At 36.3% G+C, this 22,054-nt stretch overlaps 1 protein-coding gene across 1 annotated transcript in view; it reads left to right on the top strand.

The window, feature by feature from the left end:
- Positions 1 to 22,054, top strand: part of VTA1 (vesicle trafficking 1) — a 110,827-nt gene that overhangs the window by 45,168 nt on the left and 43,605 nt on the right. Inside the window, exon 3 of the mRNA XM_072409306.1 lies at positions 19,355 to 19,482. Coding sequence (XP_072265407.1) covers positions 19,355 to 19,482 — 128 coding nt within the window. The remainder of the gene's footprint in view (positions 1 to 19,354; positions 19,483 to 22,054) is intronic.

The following is a 22,054-nucleotide window of genomic DNA, read 5'->3' as shown; positions in this document are numbered from 1 at the left end:
TTCAGTGACATTAGAATGAACAAACATTGTAAAAGTCTAATCACTTCTAAGGAGAGGGGAGGAGGTACAACAAGCAGGAGGCACCCAACTGGGTCATCTTTCAGGGGGAAGTACAGCGGTTGTTCATTGACCTGCCCGAATGGATCAATAAATGACTTGGAGGACGGCTGTGCACACTAGATTTTTGCCCTCAGATGATTTAGATCGTGGAAGGCTCCATCATAATGACCATCATTTTTGTAATGAAATGTCTAACAAGTTTCTATTATCAGATGTCCACAAACTTTATGCTACAGCAGGCATGTCCAAAGTCCAGGCCGAGGGCAGGTTTTGGCCCATGTTCAGATTTCCACCGGCCTGCAGCCTCTGCCACAGGGAATCCCCTATGTCATTATAGTGGCCGTGTGCTGTGCCGGACCCGCGCAGACCACGCCTACTCTGATTCCAAGAACGTGCTCTGCATGGAGCCCGCACTGACACCCGACTCTGTGCACAGGTATTTCCTCAGGTTACCCTGGTGGGTGTGTGCTGTGCAGGATGCGTGCAGACCACGCCCACACATTTTCACCTCACCAAATCTGGCTCTCTTTGCAAAAGGTTTGGACACCCCTGGGCTACACTGTATTTTAGAACATACTATGTTTTTGTGCATTTGTGCATGCACCTTCAACATAAGTATAGGACCATTGTTTTCACTGTATAAAGAATTATACCATTTCCATTACAGTATATGCAGTATTGGGGACTTTGTGGGAAGAGGTGGAAATGAGCACTCGACTTCAAAAACTTCCCAGATTCTACATGTCAGACACATTGGAAAATCACATATACAAAGTGTAGGATTTGTTTCTGTCTATACAGTGTGGAACATTTCACACAATTGTTATTGGGACAAAACAAATGCAAGTTTAAAAATATCACAAAAAATAAACTTTCTGCGACTGTAAACAATCCCAGGAAATTGGGAACACGACTTTGATGCCGATATTGGGATGTAAAAGGAGAACAGGTTGATTTTCAATGGAATTTGCTGCTCTTGCTATATATTCACATAATATGTTTATGCAACAGTAAAGTATTCATAGTTATGTAGGAAACTTTTGTTGGGTGTATTTTGCTGTGCACAGACTTTTTATATATTTAATGGTGCAAAGAGCATTGACAACACAAAAAATGATGTAGCCTAAAGCATCTAGAATATCCTAGATATCAGGTGATTGATTGACTGCTGGATACAACTGCACTTTGCTTAACTCTATGAGTGTAATGATCCTTTATTATTTAATGCACAATACATTTACTTTTAAATGCATGGTATATTAAAATATTTTCAGAAAAAATTTGCTTAGAAAAGTAAAAAATATGTAATGCAGCAAATAATTCTAGTTTGCAAATGTGAGTTTGTTAACATTAGGTTTAATTAGGATTTATGCCATTTATTGCATTTTCCTTCCCATTGTGTCTAATCGAATTTTAATAAATTGCAATTTATTTCAGCTCCTTAATCCCAATGGGTTTTTTTTCAGGCTGGGCCAATATCTGGCTCCACATGGTTTATGTGAAATTCATAATTGTGTTATTCTTTTGTGAGCATTAATGAGGTCAGTGTCCTCTCCAGTGGTGTGGAATTATAATGCAGGTCCACCCTCCTAATCCTGGTAAATAATTCAGTGGAGACAGGGTGGATATATGGCCTGCTGATAACAGTGATTACAAGAGCCAACTGTTTTGCAAGTGAAAGGTCCCAGAAAATTACAGGAAATTTTAATCTCTTGTATTTCACTTAAAAGATTACTACAAAAAAAAAATATTGAGTCTTTAATATATACATACTTAAAACAGGACTAACTTTCCCGACCTCTTAGATTGTAAACTCTTCTGGGCAGGGTCCTCTTGTCCTTCTGTGTCATTGTCTGTATCTGTCTGTCTTGTGCAGCCCCTATTTATAGTACAACGCTGCTTAATATGTTGGCAATCTATAAATACTGTATAATATAATAAAAATATTACTAAACCTAGCGAGGGTCTTTCTACCTTCTTTTCTTCCTCATTCTGATTTTCAGCCATCTTGATTGGCTGGTATGACGTAGCTTCATTCAGTTCTTTCAGTCTTGGCAAATTTGACAGTTGAAAAGAGCGATCCACTTTATTTTGGAATAGCAACCCTGTGTTTTCTCTTAAAGGTTTTTATGTAAAAAAAAGTACCCTACTGACAGTGAGAAAATGAACTTACCTAAATATGTAGATAAAGTACATATAGGAAAGACATTTACCTGACCAATACCATAAGAATTTCTGTTTATATAACTTATATTTATCCAAAGTACTGCCAAATGCATTACACATACCACTTACAGTTAAGGAATACAATGGTGTCTTCTTTCTGCCACCAGTCTTCTGACTGGATAGCTGAAGAGCAGCAGAAGACTCTTCTGACTGGATAGCTGAAGAGCAGCAGAAGACTGATGGGGTGAGCACTTTACACACTCCGCTCTCCGCATGTTTGCATGCATTACATTTGATTGGCTTTCAGCCCAACCCATCTCATTGCTAGTCTAAGTGCTGGAAATAAAAACAGGCTAACATAAAGTAAAATTCAAGTACTTAAACTATTATTTTATTTAGGCAATGCAATTTTTGTTTTAATAATTAATACATTATATAATATTAATTTAAACTGTAGCCTTCCTTTGGGGAAATTACTAGTTGTAAGTAGCCTTTTAATGTCAGAACAGACTCTCTAGGTCTCTTGTGCCATAAAAGTTTCTTTTCTGCTTGCGCACACTGAGCCATATGTGAAAAAGATGCTGTGCAAACTCTCACATTATAGCAAGGCCTCTGAGGGTCTCTAAAGATTGGGTTTTTATTAATTCAGTTATCTCTGCCTGGATAGAATTGTGAAAAGCACCTTGGAATTGTAAAAAGAACAATAACTGCTATGAAAATAAAAACATAGATAAGGGACAATTCCATTGAGTAAATATAGGACAAGTAGACAATCACTTTTTTTAGCACTATTTGCACTTCATGTTCTTTATAGAGTTGTCCCTTGTTTCTGCCTGGATTTTGAAGGTTGTTAGCTGTCTGTAGTGTTTATCAGTCTGAGAAAGGATACAAACACATAATTTGGTTTAAAGTCCATTATTGAAGCTGCAGGATTATATTTGTTTTGGGTAGAGGAAAAGGCTGCAGGTTCTGGTACTTCTTTGGACCACCATTTGTTTATCTCTCATGAAGATTGTGATTAAAAAAAAAATAGAATTTTGGTCCAGCCGGATGAAAACAGTTTTACACTGTAAGCAGCTTGTGCCTGTTTGTCAGTGGAGAGAATCTGGGACTGTACAGTATGTTTCAGCATCTTTTATTCAAGCTGTCTGTATTTTGTCTTTAACCTTTATTTCAAATTGCCCAGGACGGTGTAATATTCAGCTTCAGTGTAGTATGCTGAGTGCACTCTAGCCATAATTCAACCTGCAGCTTGTTGACTTGCAATTCCCCAGCCATATTACCTTTGTCACCTCTGTCTGTCATTGAAAACATCTGGAAATTAAGTTTTTTTTTTTTTTTAACACTCTTTTATACTATGAAAATGACAAGAGTATGGCTTTTTCCATTCTTTAAGTTTTGTAAAACTTTGATTTGGTGTAAAAAGTATGTACAGTAAACGTAATCAATCATTTTCTCCCTTTTTGATTTGTTAGCTGTATATTTGGAAACATATTGTTGTGTATATTTAATAAGTACAAGTTATACCTGTTGATTTCTTTTTTTTTTTTTATTTTTTTTTTAGAAAGGGAGCTATCACGTTACACTGCAATCTTGTGTTAGGCAGTCTAATTAGTTCTTCTCTTGGATGACAGAACCCCCCCCCCATATACATTGTGAGGATGAGGAGAGCGGAGTTCTATTGTCAAGCAAAAGACAACTGACAAGCCTGACAACATTCCTTGTACATTCAGTGCAGCAGTGTTAAGAGCACATAGGCTTTAAAATGTGAGATAAACATTATAAATACATATGTTTAGAACCACTCACATGTTTGGAAACCTCTCCTACTAAATCATTGTTAGTGTGCTCTTGAGAGATCTCCTAATTTCTTGTTTGGTATAAATCCTATATGACATTTTAAAGACCTTGATATTTGGGGTAGCCCATATGTTTAGTATTGGTAATCACTCAAATGAACATTTATCAATTCTGTCACAAAGCAAAGCAGTGCTAAAAAGATGTAAGACAGATGTACACATATTTTGAAGCTGAACGCAGGACAAACATAAAGTACATAGATAGAATTCATAAATGGGAGTTGGTATACCTGTCAAAAGATTTGTGGTTCTGTCTTAAATTTACATCTTCTCCACCACAAAGCCTCATCTGACAAGGCAGGAGTTTTTATTTTTCCTGCATCAGTTAGGTAAAATTAGTCTTGTCCCTTTCCCAAAAAAGCAGCACCATGATGAGCCCATCTCTCTTTTACTGTGCTTTCCTACTTGCATGCTGCTTGCACTATAGCTCTGATGGGCTAGGCTCTCCACCATAGTGCATTGGATGTAGCTGATTTCAAGCAAACTTCAGGCATTTACAATGGCAGCACGGTGGCTTAGAGGTTAGCTCTCTGGCCTTTGCTGAGCTAGGTCTCAGGGCCGAATCTCGGCTAGGACACTATCTGCATGGAGTTTGCAGCTTCTCCCCGTGTATGCGCGGGTTTCCTCCGGGTACTTCGTTTTCCGCCCACATTAAAAAAAAACCAAAAAAAAAACCATGCAATTAAGTTAATTGGCTTCCACCAAATTGACCTTAGACTGTATTAATGACATATGACTGATGTAGGAACATTGGATTGTGAGCGCCTTTGAGGAACAGCTAGTGACATGACTATGAACTTTGTAAAGCAAATTATATGTCAGTGTTATATAAATACTGTGTAAATATAGAATATTATTGATATAAAAAAGGTTAAAAAAAATGTAAACAAGTGAACGTATAAAAACGCTTAACATATTCGGGCAGCATTGGTAATCTCTATAACTGGTTCTAACCGCTTCATTACTGAGCAAAGTGTCTTACAGTGGAGTTCACTAGACTTCTCTTCCTCTTATTTTGTTCTTTTCTTGTCTTCCACGGGTTTCTTTTATTTTTTACCATAGTCCACCCGAACAACCTAGACCGACTTCTAATCGCTTCTATTCCCATTAATTCACACTCGTTCACCATTACCTACCATTTTACCTACTCTTAACTTTTATAACCACTATCATGACCGTTTAACCAATCTCATCTATCTCGTCCACCAATTTCTTTATTAGCTACCAATGTGCTACTTCTATTCACCTGTTCCTCATCAGTCCATAACTATCTACCTTCATTCTTTTTTTAAACCCCATACGGTACTTGGTCAGCTGAGCATCTGCTACAATCCTTGTTCTATTTTGAGCACCCTGTCAGCCCTTTGTTCACTTCAAATTTAATATTATCCTTTGTTTCCCCTAGGTCATTTCCTAAATGGTCATTGTCACCCTTCACTAAATAATACTCCCTCATATCTAACTGAACAGTTATACATACCTATTGGTCTTGTATAAATGTCTATTCAGCTTGCTATTACCCTGTTAATTTGCAGTCAAACACATATGTATTTCTTTACTTTTATTATGGTGCTTTTCTTGTAGCTTTCTATCCCCTGTATGCATCCTAAGCCCTAATTTTCCATATTGACTCAAGTGTACATTAACATGGCATCTTTTTTTATGAATCCATAGTTAACTCTGTAATTATAATTGTAACAATAGTGATGTGCTGTTTCTTCATGTTCTTTATGTGCCATGCCTACTGGCAAGACAAGCAGCAGGTGTGCTGTGTTCATATTTATCTCCCATATGTTTGGTAGTCTTTCCATTCAGTCACAATAAACAAATGAACAAGGATCAAGGGCAACTAGGGAAGACCTTCCTAGAGTTATTATGGGAATGGAAACATGCTTGTAGCTCCAGGTGAGAGATGCACTTGTGGAACATCTCATCATATTAGTTTATATATTCACATAGATGATTTACTTTAATAAACATAATTTTTGTACAGTAATCAGATTATAACAAAAAAGTGGCAGGCTGTGGAAAATTTAAAATAGCTTTGTGTATAATTTGAAGTTTCCAAAATAAAAATGTCAGCTTTTCTGAGAGCAGGAGCTCTCATAAATGTCCCTGTTTGGTGTTATTTTTTAGGATGTTCTTTATTTAGGGATATACAAAAGAAATACAAATCAAGTAAAACAAATTAACATACAAAATGCAAAACAAAGGGTAAATATTAATCATCAATAAAGGCTCAAAATGCGGCGGGAATAAAACAGTCAGGGGTAAGGAGGGGGATACCCAGTTGATGGAGGAGTGACAAACAAGTCTAATCAATAAACTTCCAGAAGTCAACACAAGCTATTGGGATCTAAGTGATATTTATATTCTGTTGACTCCAGAATTGGTTACATGCAAACCAAGTCTCATGTAAGTGAGTATATGCTTCTTGCATGCTCATGTGAAATCCTCCATATACATAATTTAATTGACTCGGCGCAACCACTGCTGCACAGAGGGGTACGGAGTATTGAGAAATATGCAGTCTGGCTATTGTGTCTAAAACAATTCTTTTTAAAAGGGTATCTGATTATAATGAAGTAGAAAGAAGGAACCTATAGTCTGTAACCATTCGTGTAATCTCCGCAACGGCTCTCCAAAAGTAGTTCATTAGGAGTTATTTAGGTATTTTCACTTCTGAATATATTGATAGCTGGCATAGCTGGATTCATAGGTGGCTGGAGTTCTGCCTCAAGAACTACCTCAATAAAGTGATCTATCCAAATCTTTCTTGTCAACACATTTTTTGCTGTGTAGAGGTTCGCAAAAAGCTGAAATTCGGATATTTACAAAAGTTACCTTTAGTAAAAATACATCTTTATTGGTATATCAATGACTATATCATAATAGTGATCTTCTATCAGCATTTAGAAGTTTTATGTCTGCCTGGAGTTGAGCAGTATAGGAGGAGTTAGATGAATATTCACTGAGCCACCTAATGCTACATTATGGTAGGTTGAGCATCACATTCTTCCCATACCTTAAAGTACTAAACTTCCCTTCACTTCAGGTAAGCAGAACAAAGCTGAGGGAGAGGATAGGGAGTGCATCTAAGGGTGGGGGCATTTTCATCTGCCTGTTTTTCAAACAACATCCCCTGTTTAAGTCACCATAGTTTTGTAAAATGAGGTTAATAAAAAAACCTGCCAGCTACCGATCAATAGGCGTTTTGTTTAGTTAATCATTTTGTTTCCCGGGGGTAAAGTGAAATTGCTGAAAACAGAATGGCCATTTATTTGTAAAGTGCCTGGTCTTTATCTATCACAGTGTATTTACTGTTGAACATTTTTAACAACAGTAATCCAACTTCAACAACCATTTAAATGCTTGGCAAAAAATTTTGACTGAAGCAACTCAAAAGTACTTCACTCACAAGGCATATATATTTAAATAAATATATATAGTCATGTATTTCTGTCGAGCTATACTGAATTAAAAACATTAAGATTTGCTAATAAATAGGGAAGTGCATCTTAGAATTTCCCAAAAAAGGTTACAATTTGTCCTGAATTTCTGCTGTAAAGCATTGTACACCTGGTATTTGCTTGTGCCTAGGCACTCCTGTGCTTACATCATTATGGCTGTATACCTTTATTGTGAGATCTAGGGCACTGCTGCATCTTATTGCAAATCTAAATTAGGAGCACTATTACTAACTTGTTATGTTCACAGTTACCTTTGCTGGAGGCGGAAGCAAAACCCTACTTTTACCAAGATACCTGCCTCCACACAGAGGCACCATGCAAAACTAGACAACTAGGCATGGTGATTTTTTCAACTTTAACATAACATATTTTTTTGTCACCCCTCCTCCTAGAAAACTTCTTTAATTGTGATCTTTTCATCCTCCTGAATTTTAGAACATTTGCAATTCAGGGAATTATTTTTCTTCTAAGCAGAGGTTTGTGCAGAGTCTGGGTCCTGCAGAGGAAAGAGTCTCTGTTAATAGTTGGGCGTTGTGAAATGCTGCCTGTATTTATTTATTTATTTTACTTCCAAAGGCAATTTCTCACTTCTAGATTTATTTTAGATCAAATTAATGGTTGAGAGAGCCAAAAAAGCTGTCTGAGAAATCAACTTGGGAGTATTTTTTTTGAGCATGCAGACAACACGGGATGTTATGACTCACCAGCAGAAAAAAAAGAACAGGTACATTTTCTTACTTTAGCCTTCTGTTTAACTGCTGAAGGTGGATGCAGAGAGAGGTTGTTGATCTCGACATCCTGTCAAAAATGAAACACTATTCCTTGTACACGTACAACTAAAAAAATAAATGAAAGTGAAATGTTTGTTTTTAAATATTTTGTTAAACTACTTTAGAGAGTCAGGTTTTAAGTTTTTAATCCCTTATTTGTAGTTGATGTGTGCTTGCTTTGTTTATCTTTTCTGCCTTATACATTTTTTAAGGTTAAATAATGACTTGTATCTGTCTTGTTACTATATACTATATAGCCTTGGGATGGTATTGAGCAGGTGTGAATAACAGTAACCTATAGCATTAAAACCAAGAGTTAGATTGGCCATAGGTGTTGGTAGTGTGAATTGCCAAGGCAGAGATTTTAGTGTCTGTATATTTTACAGCAAAAGAGGGTGGTGTGAGTTGATGGGACCAAAAACTTGAAAGTTGGATTCCTTTGCAAAATAAACTCATGTGATGCAGGGGCAATATTAGATGTGCTTCCTAATGTATATGGCTGTGGAACATACCTTGGTAGTTGGCAATGGTTAAAACTCCTTTTACTTATTTTGTGCCATTTTGTATTAGGGAAAACCTCATTCTGCTTCTTGTCCCAGAATCTCCAGTGATTGAAAATTTTCCTTTAGTTATCACCTAAAGGTGAAAAATGTTATTTTCATATGGAATGCAGAACAAACAAGGTTGAATCTACCCATTGGGAGGACACAGACAACAATTAGGAATTCAGCAGACTTGATAGAAGGTCTAACAAATCCCGTCTCCAAACATAAAAACAATATTGCTATGCACGAAAATAAATACTTGTTTTTCACTTGAGTTGCTAGATGATATTCATTAGATGTAAAAACATTTCAGTATATTAAACAATACAAACGGGTTACTGTTGAGAGAATAAACTGTTTGTTGAACTCACAACAACCAAGAATGAATTATGGAATCCCCTAGTGCAGACAAGTTTTATTTTCCACATGGTAGTCTCGGTGACTATCCAGGTTTCCTCTTCCATCCCATGGTGTCACCTATTTGGAAAAATAAACCTGTCCACTGTTCTTTATGGCCACCATTTCAATGACTGCTGTTAAACATATGTTATTTATTGTCTAAATATGTTATTCAAACATGACCCAGCTGCTTCCTATTAATCATCTCGTATTAATAAGAAAAATGTTCAATTTAGACCCCACAAGTGGACACGTCATGGCTGTAAACTGTACAAAACTGAGTGACATGAAATAGAAAATAACACATTTCTGTAATCTTTAATTAAGTATTGTTGATAAAACATTATTTATTATTATGATGTTTAGAATGTTGTAACTACCAAGATTTATCCAGGTATTTTCAGTCATCTGTATAGTCAGTAAACCTACTGGTCATTTGGCTTATAGTAGGCACAAACCTAGTCACAGAATTCTCATATAAGCGTTCATGTGTTATTCTAATTTGGAAAGTCATTTACAATATATTTAAATATAGCATTAATTTAAAAAATACTGGATCATCCTGCCATGGAGGATCTTGTGCTGACACTTCCCGGTAAAACTATGTCCCCAGTTGTTCTTCTGTATTGTCATCCTGTCACAAGGCTTTCCCATGGGGACTACAAATGACCTTTTCAACATATATTACTTAAGCTGCGTACACACTTCCAATTTTTATCGTTCAAAATGAACGACGAACGAATGACGAACGATCGATTGGGCAAAAATCGTTCGTAAAAAAAGTAACCAACGACGCCGACGAACGAGGAAAGTCGTTGGAAATGAACGAGCGGACCGGCGGATCGGATTGGACGACGATCGTTGACCATCGTTCGTGTGTACGATCGTTCATTGATCGTCCATGGTCTGAGCATGCGTGATGAATGAACGTTCCTGTGGTGCACGTAACTTCCTGTATCGTTCAAACGATCGCATCTATTGTGTGTACAATATCTACGAACGATCGTGTCGTTATCTGTATGTACAGGATCGGTGCTATACGATCGTTCGCAGATATCGTGCAGGATCGTTCGTCGTTCGTTTACCAACGATTATAATTGGAAGTGTGTACGTAGCTTTAGGCAAGGTCCACTTTTATCTTCACCAGGAAATCAACTCTGAGAAGGCTTCCCTTAGGTTCATGTATGTAGATAGGAATTGTCTGGAGAGAAGGTGCAGGGAGATTAGATTACCACTGAGATTTAAACCAGCCTGACAAAATAAAAATTTTGGCAGAATTTTTTCATGGCAGAAAAGACTTTGAGGTCCCCTTTGTTATAAATCTGTTGGCTTTTTCTATCTGGACTTTTCTTTTTTTTTTTTTTTTTTAGGTCTACAAGCTCAGCACAATTCTGTGCAAGTGTTAAGTAGATCCTTCATACATGTTTTACAGGAGTTACATTATCCCAACCTGGCCAGTGAGAGGACTGAAGACTGGATGAAAGTGACAGTGATGTTTTGGCAGGGAATTACCTTTTGAAATCTGTAGTGGAAAACCAAGGTTGCAGCCCCGAGGCGGCTCTTCTATAACCAAACCACAAAGCACAAGTAACTGGTTGCTTTTTGGAGCCATACTACCTTTCACCACCTTCCACGACAGCCATGTGCACAAAATGATTCTCATCCACTCTCCTTTACTTAAATGAGGGCAGTTGGAACCGCGGTTGAGTATGCGGCATAATGCTGTGGTTCGCTAAGGGTCTGAAATTGCCCTAAGTCTTCCATTGTTGCTAAATCCTGAGTGTTGGCAGCTGAAGTTACATTTGTCTGTATTTGAAATATTGTATTGACACTTCACTATTTCATGTTTGGTCAGTTCAGCTGAAAACTATTCTGCAGACAAGCATAGCAAAGAATACTTCTGATATATACATTTATCAGTGGACTGAAGAATCTCTGTGATGAAAAGTCACATTGTTTTCTTTCAATTGAATAATAACAAGCCTACACACAGTATCCCAGCAGGTTAAACATTTTGGAACTGATACAGAAGTAATTTAATCATGTATATCAAGTAGTGTAAATGACTAAACATGGATTTATATATCTAATTGGAGAGAATAGAAGCCATAGTCACTCATCATTGTACAATATATATTAGTGTACGTGGATATTGTAGGACTGCATTTGACAAGTTTCTATTATTTGAGAGTCTCTGTTCTATGTTTACTTTACTGCATGTCTGCTGAGCTAATCAGGGAGGACATTCACAACTCATCTAGGAGGTACTGGAAACAGGGAGGATGAGCAGATGTCTGTCATCCTGTTTTTGACAGTTTTGCCAGGTTTGAGCACCCAATAACCCTAGCCCTATAGGCCAGACTGTATCTTATGATCAAAAGATGTTTTCTATTTCTTTTCAAAAGTTACAGATCTCAATCGCCTTTTATGTATGAAACAACTTTGAAACAGAGTCCTAAAGCTTCAGTTGGAACTGTGATTTCTAATGCTTGCATGGGATCAGAAAGCTTCTCAGTGTACTGTATTATCTGTGAATAGGGATAAGTGAAAGTCCTCCCCTGTACATTGACAGGAGGTTTCTTCATTTGGGTTCTGTGTCATCCCGGTATCCGTCTTCAGCCCAGGCGCAGAGGAAGCGCCGGGCGTTGACATCTTCTCTTCATTCAGGTTTTTCTTTCTACGTCGCCTGATTTCGCATTGTGCAGGCGTGAGCTCGGGTAACGTAGATAGGTTTAATAATTGCCAATCTCGCTGCGCATGCCTTTTTTTTTAAAAAAAGGGTGTTGATCTTGAAAAAAATACAATTTATACCTTAAATAAAAGGGTTGTCTATATCTGTATACTTTCCATACTCTATACCTGTCACATTTTAGAAAAATAGCATCTTCATCCTAGCATTGCTGTGTAAGTCCAGGTACACATGTGCATATGGAAGTGGGAGTGTCATTACATACATGCTTCTCTGTTTATCCTATTGTAAACTCATCTGCCTAGGTTTGAATCTGACCTAGAAGTTAGGGCTTATGATGACTTGGCTGTGAAAGTGATGGGCTCAGGGGCTAAAATATAGATCAGTGTTTGTGAAACAGGGTTCAGTTTCTATGAATTTCTTTGTGCAATGTGCAATTTGTGCCTTCACCAGTCATCTTTTTGGTTATCTGTAATAGTGACATTCCCACTGGCCATCAATATAAGGAGTTTTTTAATTTGACCACTACACTAATGTGGTGTGATCTGTGGACAGATAATGAATTCTGTTGGTTTTATCACTGGGCTGGAGCAACCTTTAAACCAAAGGCTGCACTGGTACCTTTCTATATTTCTTTCGTAGAGATTTTTTTTGTCAGTCAAGTTGTGTGAATCATTCATGGACAAAACAACTGTAGTAAATGAAAGCTTGTTAGTCTTTTGCTTATCCTTTCATACAAGCAATTAAATGGCTGTGTAAAAACTGTCCAGACATTATGCATAGCTGTCTAGAAGGTGCTTTTCCTGCCAGCGTAAAAAACAAACCCGAATATTGAGAATCCTTTTTTTTCCAGCAACATTTAAATTTGCAAGTGTAAATATTTAGTAGTCCATTTTTCATTCATTGTCAGTTCCAGGTACTAATTAATCTCTATTGATAGCTATGTGCTAACCTAAATATGTCACCAGAATATTTCCTATGCTGTTCTTGTTGGTGGTCTTAACAGATAAATATTCTGTAATGTTGCCTATTCCTTTCCTTATCAAAGCCTAACAAACCCAAATGTAACATATAGCAATGTACTAGTCCTTAGGTGTAATTTTTACTTGGTGATCCTTTTAGTAAGAGTCTACCTGTATTATAATTATATTCATTCATTGTAACATATCAACAAAGGAAAGCACTGCCACACTAGACTGTTCCAATTTGAACTACACCAACCCCTCTGGTCATTTCTATTACATAAGAGAGTAGGATGTACATTTTTTGAACAGTACACTTGAAGTGACAAGATTTTTAAAAAGGATCAATGGGTATGGTTTCTGTACTTAACAGTAAATGTACTTTGCATGATGTGCTTACTAGATGCCTATTACCCAGCCTACAGCTTCCTGGTGAGAGAACATTGACTTGAGAATAAAACATATGAATCTACCACATCCATGAACTTGTACACTGAAATATATTTTTTGTGGGTTTAGATATATAGATACAGACTTTTTTAGCATGGTAAAGATTCTCTGCAACTGAAAAATCCATTGTTATTACTTAGGAAAACCAATTTGTATAGGTTGTTGAGGGATGTTGAGGACTTATAGAATATAAGTCTTTCAACATTTATATTCTGTCCTTTAGACATTCTGTGACCTTTATATAAATAAACCTAGTCAACTATAATATACTTCTTCCTTGATACCAAGGGGTTGTTTAGGAAAAACACAGTCAATTCATACTTTTTATTTTAAACTTCTGACCACAATGACCACAGTGTTGAAGTACCTGCTAACTTGGAGATGGCTCAAGTATACTTGCTATTAATAACTGCAGAATGTACGTGTTTGTGTATATATGTATATATACAAGATATATATATATACACATATACAATTTCCCCTACACATATACAGAAAAACTGAGAGGAGAAATTGTCAAGAGAAATTTTATAAAAAGGCACATCATTCAGATACTGAAGCCTATGAAGAAAGGTGACAGAATACCAAGTTGGGTTTTTATCAGTAGGCACTTTATTAATTTAATATAGTTATATTATATATGACTAATTTATTAGAAAAAATAAAGTGTGTTTATAAACATCAGGCTTTGCCCCTGTTCTGTCACTGAAATACTGAACCTGTGGTTTGTACCCACAATTATTTTGCAGAGGTTTCCATTAGCGGTGTTCTGCCTAGAATTTTTTTTAAGCTGAGTAAGAAGAAGCTGTAGGCAGGTGTTCAAAAATGGATGGACAACACATGACAGATTTAGTCTTCCCAGTTTTGTTTCCTTAGAATTAAAGAGCTTAATAGATTCCTACCAGCTTTCTACTACCCCCTATACTTTGTTCCGAGTTAGTATGTTTATTGTCTTTGTATTATGCCCAACTTTTTAGTGCCCTAGCCGCGGGTTTACTAAAAAGTGTTGGGTGTTGTGCCCATTTAAAATGGAATGGAGAGAAAACTGCGTTAGACTCTTCTTTTAAAAGTAAAAAAATTGATAGTATTTTGATAGTATTTGGTAATACAGCTATTGAAAGTACATGTGACCATTCTCAACACGTAAGCTTTAGTGCAGGTATATATAACAAAAAAAATGAAATATTTTTAATTCCTCTTGAAACTTGAGTTTTTCTTCACTCCCAATATGTGGTCAAAATCCTCTCATACCATGTAGGACCACCGATCCTGTTTTCACATGATGCCATTGGAGATGCTATAAATAAATGTCCTGCAAAGAGGAACTATTTCATGGGACTATTTAATCCTGGTGAGCAGGAAGCCTGTGGGAGTGAAAATTAAGGTCAATATTTATGCTTGTTACCCCATACCCCACAGACTAAATTAGCATTAATCCCTTGGGCAAAGGGTTGGTGGTAAGCAAGTTACTCAAGTACAGTAATAAATATATAATTTGTTTTCCACTGTATACGTGGCTAGAGGCTTTGAATTTCATGTATGTGCTTATAGTACCACTAAAGCATGACACATTTACCTTTTGGTGAAATTGTCTGGTAGGTTAACTTGGCTATGCTCCTGTGTGTTTTGTGGGAAAAAGTGCCAGAGGTTTTAATAAAGTAAATGTCTAGTCTGCAAGATGAATTTTTGCATATGTACACTGGCTAAGAAAACACAAGCAATCCCAGGCTCAATGCCCCCATTTAAACCCTCTTGGCAGTTTCAAACCTGAAGGCCAGTAGGATGTATGATAATCCTGTTTTTTGTTTTCTGCGAAATAACTAGATATTTCCTCTACAGAGAACAGTAAGTCGATTTATGTGCTCCAAGTCCACCTGTTGTAACAGTGCTGGTGCTATTTGCTTTTTTATTATATTTTATTAGGAAACTCAAGGCCTCTTGTATTTTAAGACATTTTTTAAAAGAAGCCTTTCAAATACTGAAACAGCAATCTGAATAATCTTTCTGCTGTTAAAGCATTCAAAACAGTTTACTCATCTTCATACTAAAGGTCGAAGATTGCTGACATTATTGGGTCGTTATATAGATGTTTGAACCCAACATTCACCAGAATTTTTTCACACCTTTTTCACATTGGATTCAATTAGAAAATTGTTTGAATCGTCAAAAAAAGTGGATTCACGCATTATCTAGTTGAGCAAAAAAAATTAAAAAAAATTGGGTAGAAGTTTAGGGAAAACATTTATTAATAGACCCCATGTGTCTGTAGGATCCTAAAGAATGCCTTTACAAAATATTATTGAGCAGTAGTTGTTCTTACTGTTTTTCTTAAAGTGGAAGTAAACCCAAAACTAACCCAAAACAAAAAAATCACACTTACTTTTGATCCCGTAGAGCAGTCTATCCGTCTGTCTGTTTCTTCCATCAGGTCCAGCGTTGCAGAGAGAGCGCCAGGCACCTACATCTTCTCCTCCCTCCTTCCATGTTCTTTTTCCTACGCCACCCTATTTTGCACTGTGAAGGCAGAATGAGTTGTGTAAATTCCTTCCTTCTCTTTTTTTTGTATTTTCCGGGTAAAGTACATGTTTTTTTCCACAATTCATTGCAGTAGAAGTCTAAAGGGCCATTTGCAGAGACTAATTCCAATTATAGCGTAGCAAGAACAGGAGGTAAAGAACACACAGGTCCCTGATTTATTAAAGCTCTCCAAGGCTCGAGCAGATACACTTTAAACAGTGAACCTGGGTGATCCAGCAAACCTGGAATGGATCTGGTCCAGGATTGAAATCATTTGCAAACAAATAGCAAATTACTTTTAAGAAATTCCAGGTTTGCTAGATTACCCAGTGTCACTGATGAAAGTGTATCCTCTCCAGCCTTGGAGAGCTTTATTCAATCAGGCGCACAAACTTGGGTCACTTAGCTAACAGAAAAGTCAGCACATGGATAAGTGTAACTGACCCTTTCCAAAAACCACCAACTAATATCCATTGATATATCTGGATGACCTAAAAGAAGTTTTTACATTCAGTTTTTTTATTGTTTGCATGTATATTCCTCAGAATTTACCTGCCTTAAATCTGATAATGTGTATTGGAATTATTTCAAGAAAATTATTTGTCATAATTAGACTTCCCCAGTGGCATCAATGAAGCAAAACATAGAACTGAGAAAATAAAGATGTGAATCACCAGTGTGTAATGTGACCTTTTGACACATGACTCAGAGTTCACTGGGTTTGTTACAATTGAGTGAAGTAATCCCACTGCCACCTTTCTAAACATGATTGCTTTTATAATGGGGCATCTGCCAGGACTCTAAAATGAACGATGATTGTCATCTGATTTTGTTTTTACTGCTTTATAATTCTTGGTGTATTAAGGAATAACTTGTTAAGTCTGCAAACTGACTAACTCTGCATTCATTAGTTTAGTGGTGGTCAACATACTTGACATAGAGGAGCCAAAGGAAGTTGTTGGATACTGAAGACATAATCCTGGAGATATTTATAGACTGATGTTGTATATAGGAGTGCTAGAGATCACTGATATTACAAACCCTTTACAAGTCAACACTTCCACTTTATTTGCTACCAACAGCCCCTGCTGTGGAATTGTTTCTCTCAGTAAGGTCTACTATACAAGATCAAAGACATAAAATAATAAGTAGTAAAAGTAAAAATTTAAAAGAGATAGACAGCATATAACAGTTTAGTGTGAAATAAATAAACAGGCCCATTTAGATGAGTACTGAATAAGCATAAAAAAACTAAAGTTGGGTAAACACGTGCAATAATTGTCGCTGGAAAGGATCTTTCCCGATCCTTTCCAACGAGTAAGGACTGCAAGATGCATGAATGAGTGCTGTACATACAGCACCGTTCTGCTCTATGGAGAGGGGAGGTGGAGAGCGACCGAGCATCACCCCGCTGCGCGCTCTCCCTCTTCACTTCTATTACGATTGTTCATCTGTGGATCCGCCAGGACGATGGGCACTGTACAGATTCAAGATTCTTGTCTGATATCGGCCCTGAGCCGATTATGGGACGAGAATCATTGCAAGTGTGTATGTAGCCTTAAAGTGTCAAGGTTGGGTACCAAGACACTGGTTAATCCTTTTGGATGATTGCCAGCAGTTTAACAAATACATTGGGCCCCTTTATCCTAATCACTATAATATAAAATATTATAAAATAATACATTATAATAAAAAATAAACATATAACTAATGAATCCAGCTATAAGTCACTCATTTATTGTGGCTTTTAGTAAATTAACTCACACTACCATCATCTTACCACCAGAGTTTTTGAAAAAATTAAATGATTGATCTACAAGATCCCACACAAAAATACAATATAGTGGCATTGTCTGTTCTAGTTGAATTAACTGTATAAGAAGAACAAACTGCTTCTAGAAACTAGAGAAACTGGTCTGAGTAACAACAGTGTAAAAGGGGGATACCCCTATCTTTGCATTACAAAGTAAAGGGAAATCCCCTTTTCCTCAGCAGAATAATGCAAATATGTCCAGAGGACTACATGTCTTTACATTGTAGGGTTATTGAATTGACAGGTTCCATTTTCTCATGTTTTCATTTCTCTGGGTTTCTGAGATGGAAGTGCACTAAATGCAGCCTTAAGTTTTGATGTTGGTCATTTATGATTTTGGCTATATCTAGGGCTAAGTGAAAACATAATGTTTAATAGCATCTCCCTCTGGTAGGTTTCCTAATCAGTAATAATGTTATATTTTAACATAATAATGGAACACTAGTGATTTAAAGGAAGCTGTATGGTCATCCAAAAGTATTACTGTCCACTGTATCTCCACATTTAGCCTAGTGAAAGGACTTTTCTCTGCTGCAGTTAGCCAGCACGGATAAGCCAGCTCTATGACTTCAATGCGTGATGGGCCAATAAAAAATCAGCAACAGGCTAAGGGAGTAGTCCCTTTGTACCCCACCGCTGTCACAGTGTTCATTATCAGCTCATATAAATGCACACATGAATATCTTAGTCTTGTGCAAGTACTACAGGGTATTGCAGGTGGAAATCTCATTTTTTACTTGTTACATTAAATTTTAAACATAACTGTCAATACATACACATGTCAAACATAACTGTAATCTTTATAGTTAAGCTTAATGCAAATTAGCTTTTAAAATCTTAGGGTTATAGAATGATGTTAAACACCTTATTTGATAGTGCCATGTGCAAAGAAAAAGTACCATTTGGTTCAAAAGCTACTGCAAGGGATCCATTGGTATATTTTCCCTTTCGTATAATAAGGAAGACACCCAGGAAATGAAAATGACCACATGACCCAATTAGTATAAACAAGGTAGCTTGTGAGGGTTAAGGAAATGAAGCAGGAGAAGCTTAGCCTGCGAATAATGAAGGCTGCTAGCAAGAAGTTGCAGACGTTTCTACCAGATGACAAGTGACCATCTAGTTCTCCTCTGATGGGATACTGAGATGGGTATTTGTGTATGTGGTTGAGAAAACTTAAGGTTCAAAATTTAGATTGTTGTATATTTTGTTAACTGGTGGAAATTATTAATGCCCACTACTACAGTCTTTCAGAAAAATGGTGCTTTCTTACACAAAATGGTATTACCTGCACATTCTCTCTCTCTCTTTTTTTTTTTCCCTTTTTTATTGAATTAAATCTTGCTAAACTTAAACCCTTGGAATATACAATACCAGGTTAACTGATTCTTTATTTTCAATCCAAAGTTCATTTTTCAAACTTGTATAAATAGTAATATCAATGAGCATTACTGTTTTAAAACTTTATTTTCAAGCTGTGGCAGCTTGTCACATGATGATATGGAAATGGATCCTACTGATTCATCGGAACTGTGAATTGTAATAATAGATCTAGGTACGGAAAAATCTGTCTATGTATCTTACAGCATATTATATTTATTGTTATTTTTAAATGTAAAAAGATCAACCATTTAATTATGGGCTCTTCATACAGCTAAAGAAACAGCTTGGAGACTGCGACTCCATAACTCAGGAAATTGTTGGCAGCGCCCACGTGGAGAATTATGCACTGAAAATGTTCCTGTATGCAGACAATGAAGACAGAGCTGGGAAGTTCCATAAGTACGTACATTCAATTTATAATCTTTGTGTTCTAAAAAAAACATGGGTATGGTTGCGTTTGTTCTTGTGGTAGTAAAAGCTAAACTAGTTATTAAAGACCCAAACTACTATTGCCATAATGTGTAAGCAAATTTGCACATTTTTACCAAAACTAGGTACTATCTACATATTTTTCTTTTCCACACCATCAATGCAGCTGATACGTTTCTGTTTTTTTTTTTTTCAGCTTTGCCACCTTTTGGCTACTTTGATTGGTTAGGATAGCATTACTACTACTCATGTGCATGGGAATTACTGCTGACTCCCATGGTATGCCAGAAGAATGTTAGCAGTCAGAAAAGGGGCTTTTATTATAGAATAAACTACATTTTGCAGTAAAAACCTTACTGCAAAATTTATGGCAAAATTTGACAAAGTCTCTTTTGCTATAAAAGAAAAAGCCCTTACATCTCAGTAATACAAATAATTTTCCTCTCTGTTTTTATATTATTATATATTATTTTTATTATTTTTTTTTATTTGCTGCCTGTTTAGTTAACAATCAGATTCTGGGTAAGAAAAATTTGTTTTTCATATAGGTAAAAGGGCTAAAATGTTGTCGAGTAGAAGGCTTGCTGTTTTACATAACTATGAAAGAACAACTTTAAAGGTATAATAAATATTTGTAAATAATTATTTTAAATAATTATTAATAAAGTTATTTGGCGAAAATTGCCTTAGCCTCTGTTGTATTTTTACAGGAGCTTTAAAGCAATTTTTTTTTATTATTTTTCTGTCCCTTTCTTCAGGATGTCACACCCTTCTGTTTGGAACAGCAGACAATATATAACCACCCAGGCAGCTTAGAATCTCAAATACTTTACAGCCAATAGTGTAGTGCTAATAGCTTTGGAGCAAAGGCAACATTTCCTGATTGTCAGGTGACGTTTTATTGCTTATGATTACTTTGGAACTGTGATTTGTTAATTACTGCTTTTCAGGGTGTGATATTTAACAACATTTCTAGAATAAAAGAGATAATGTTTTATCCATAAATTAAAGTACATTTATACAAGCCTTTATAATAACACATAAATACAATAAAATGGGGAAGGGTGACTTGGAATTGGATATAAGGAGAATAGTCAGACATCAATGAAAATGAAAGAGATTATAGTACTAGTTCTGCTATAGTATTGCAGGGCTGTACAACTATCAATTATTCCAGGCATAATGTAATTTCTTTTCTACCTTCAAAGGGTAAATTTTCTTATCTTTAAAAACTGACATTTTTCTTTTATAGGTTATAGTTTCCGCCTGTGTAAAATACAGCATGTATAAAGTTGGCTCTATAGCCTAAAGTTTGCACAGAGGTCGTCTCCACTCATTTAAGTTCCTCTCTTGTGGTTTGACCATTTTGTGGCAAACTCTGTGTTCTTTCTGAGTAGTAATGAGGTCTTGCCTCTGAGCGTGCTGTTGTTTTATAAGATCATGTTTACAGGTCACACATCTGGAACTGGTCATTGCTGCAGGGAAGGAAATGCTATATAATACCAATTATCCTAGGTTTGGAATAAACAGCTGCCTATTACCACTACTGTGTTTTTGTTTCTCATGTGCACTGGGAGAGATTACAAACTATTTCCAAAAGCCTTTCTCCGTAAAGGCTTATTCTCAATGTGTGCCTTTTTAGACAAGTTATTCTACTTAAGTAAACGTATCCAAAGATTTACTTTATAACCCTTATTTGGTTAAATTTACTTTAAATCACTTTTGCCGAATTTTATAAGTAGTCCAGTCAGTCCAATAAAGGTTCAATCATGCCAAAAATGGAAATGCACATCATTGCAAGCAAGTTGTGGTTAGCATTAGAAAGGCTGTACTGTTATTGTGTTTTTTCCCAACTATTTTTAAAAGGTAAGCCTCACCCTTTAAAGTGTTTTGACCATTCCCACATTTTGATAAGTACTTGGTGCTCGATGCCTATAAAACTCTTATAATCATTGCAGAGAACTGGGGTATAGCAAAAGCATCAAATGGCAAATTATTCTGATTTTAGTTCCCACCAAAACACACCTTCCCTAATGATAAATTGTAACAATTGAAATGGACAGTAGAGCAGTTTAATGTATAAAATGTAGAAGAGTGCAGTGTATAACATACAACAGGGTGTATAGCCATGACAAGTATAGAATCTACAGCACAGTGTACATGGTTAAAGGGTATGCAGTAAGGAATGCTCAGCACATGTACAGTATAGTGTACATAGAGAAATAGTTTGGCGTATATAAAGTGCAGCATTGTAAAGTGTGCAGTGTAGAACTTTAGAAGATTTTTTTTAGGGACCCAAACCACTTTTGCCACAATGAGCCTGATTTACTAATTTTTCCAAGACTGGAGAAGAGATTTATGAGAGAACCAATGGATTTATTAGAAAACAAATGCTATTAGTTGGCAAGTATTTTCAATCCTGGACCAGATCTGTTCCAGGTTTCCTAGGTCACCCAGGTTCTCACATACTCCTCTCTAGAATTGGAGAGCTTTAAGAAATCAAGCCCAATATGTAGAGTGGAGTTGTGCCATGTATAATACA

The sequence above is a fragment of the Pyxicephalus adspersus genome, chromosome 4 (genome assembly GCF_032062135.1).
Source record: "Pyxicephalus adspersus chromosome 4, UCB_Pads_2.0, whole genome shotgun sequence".
NCBI classification, from domain to species: Eukaryota; Metazoa; Chordata; class Amphibia; order Anura; family Pyxicephalidae; genus Pyxicephalus; species Pyxicephalus adspersus.
This window is presented reverse-complemented; position numbering and strand designations above follow the sequence as displayed.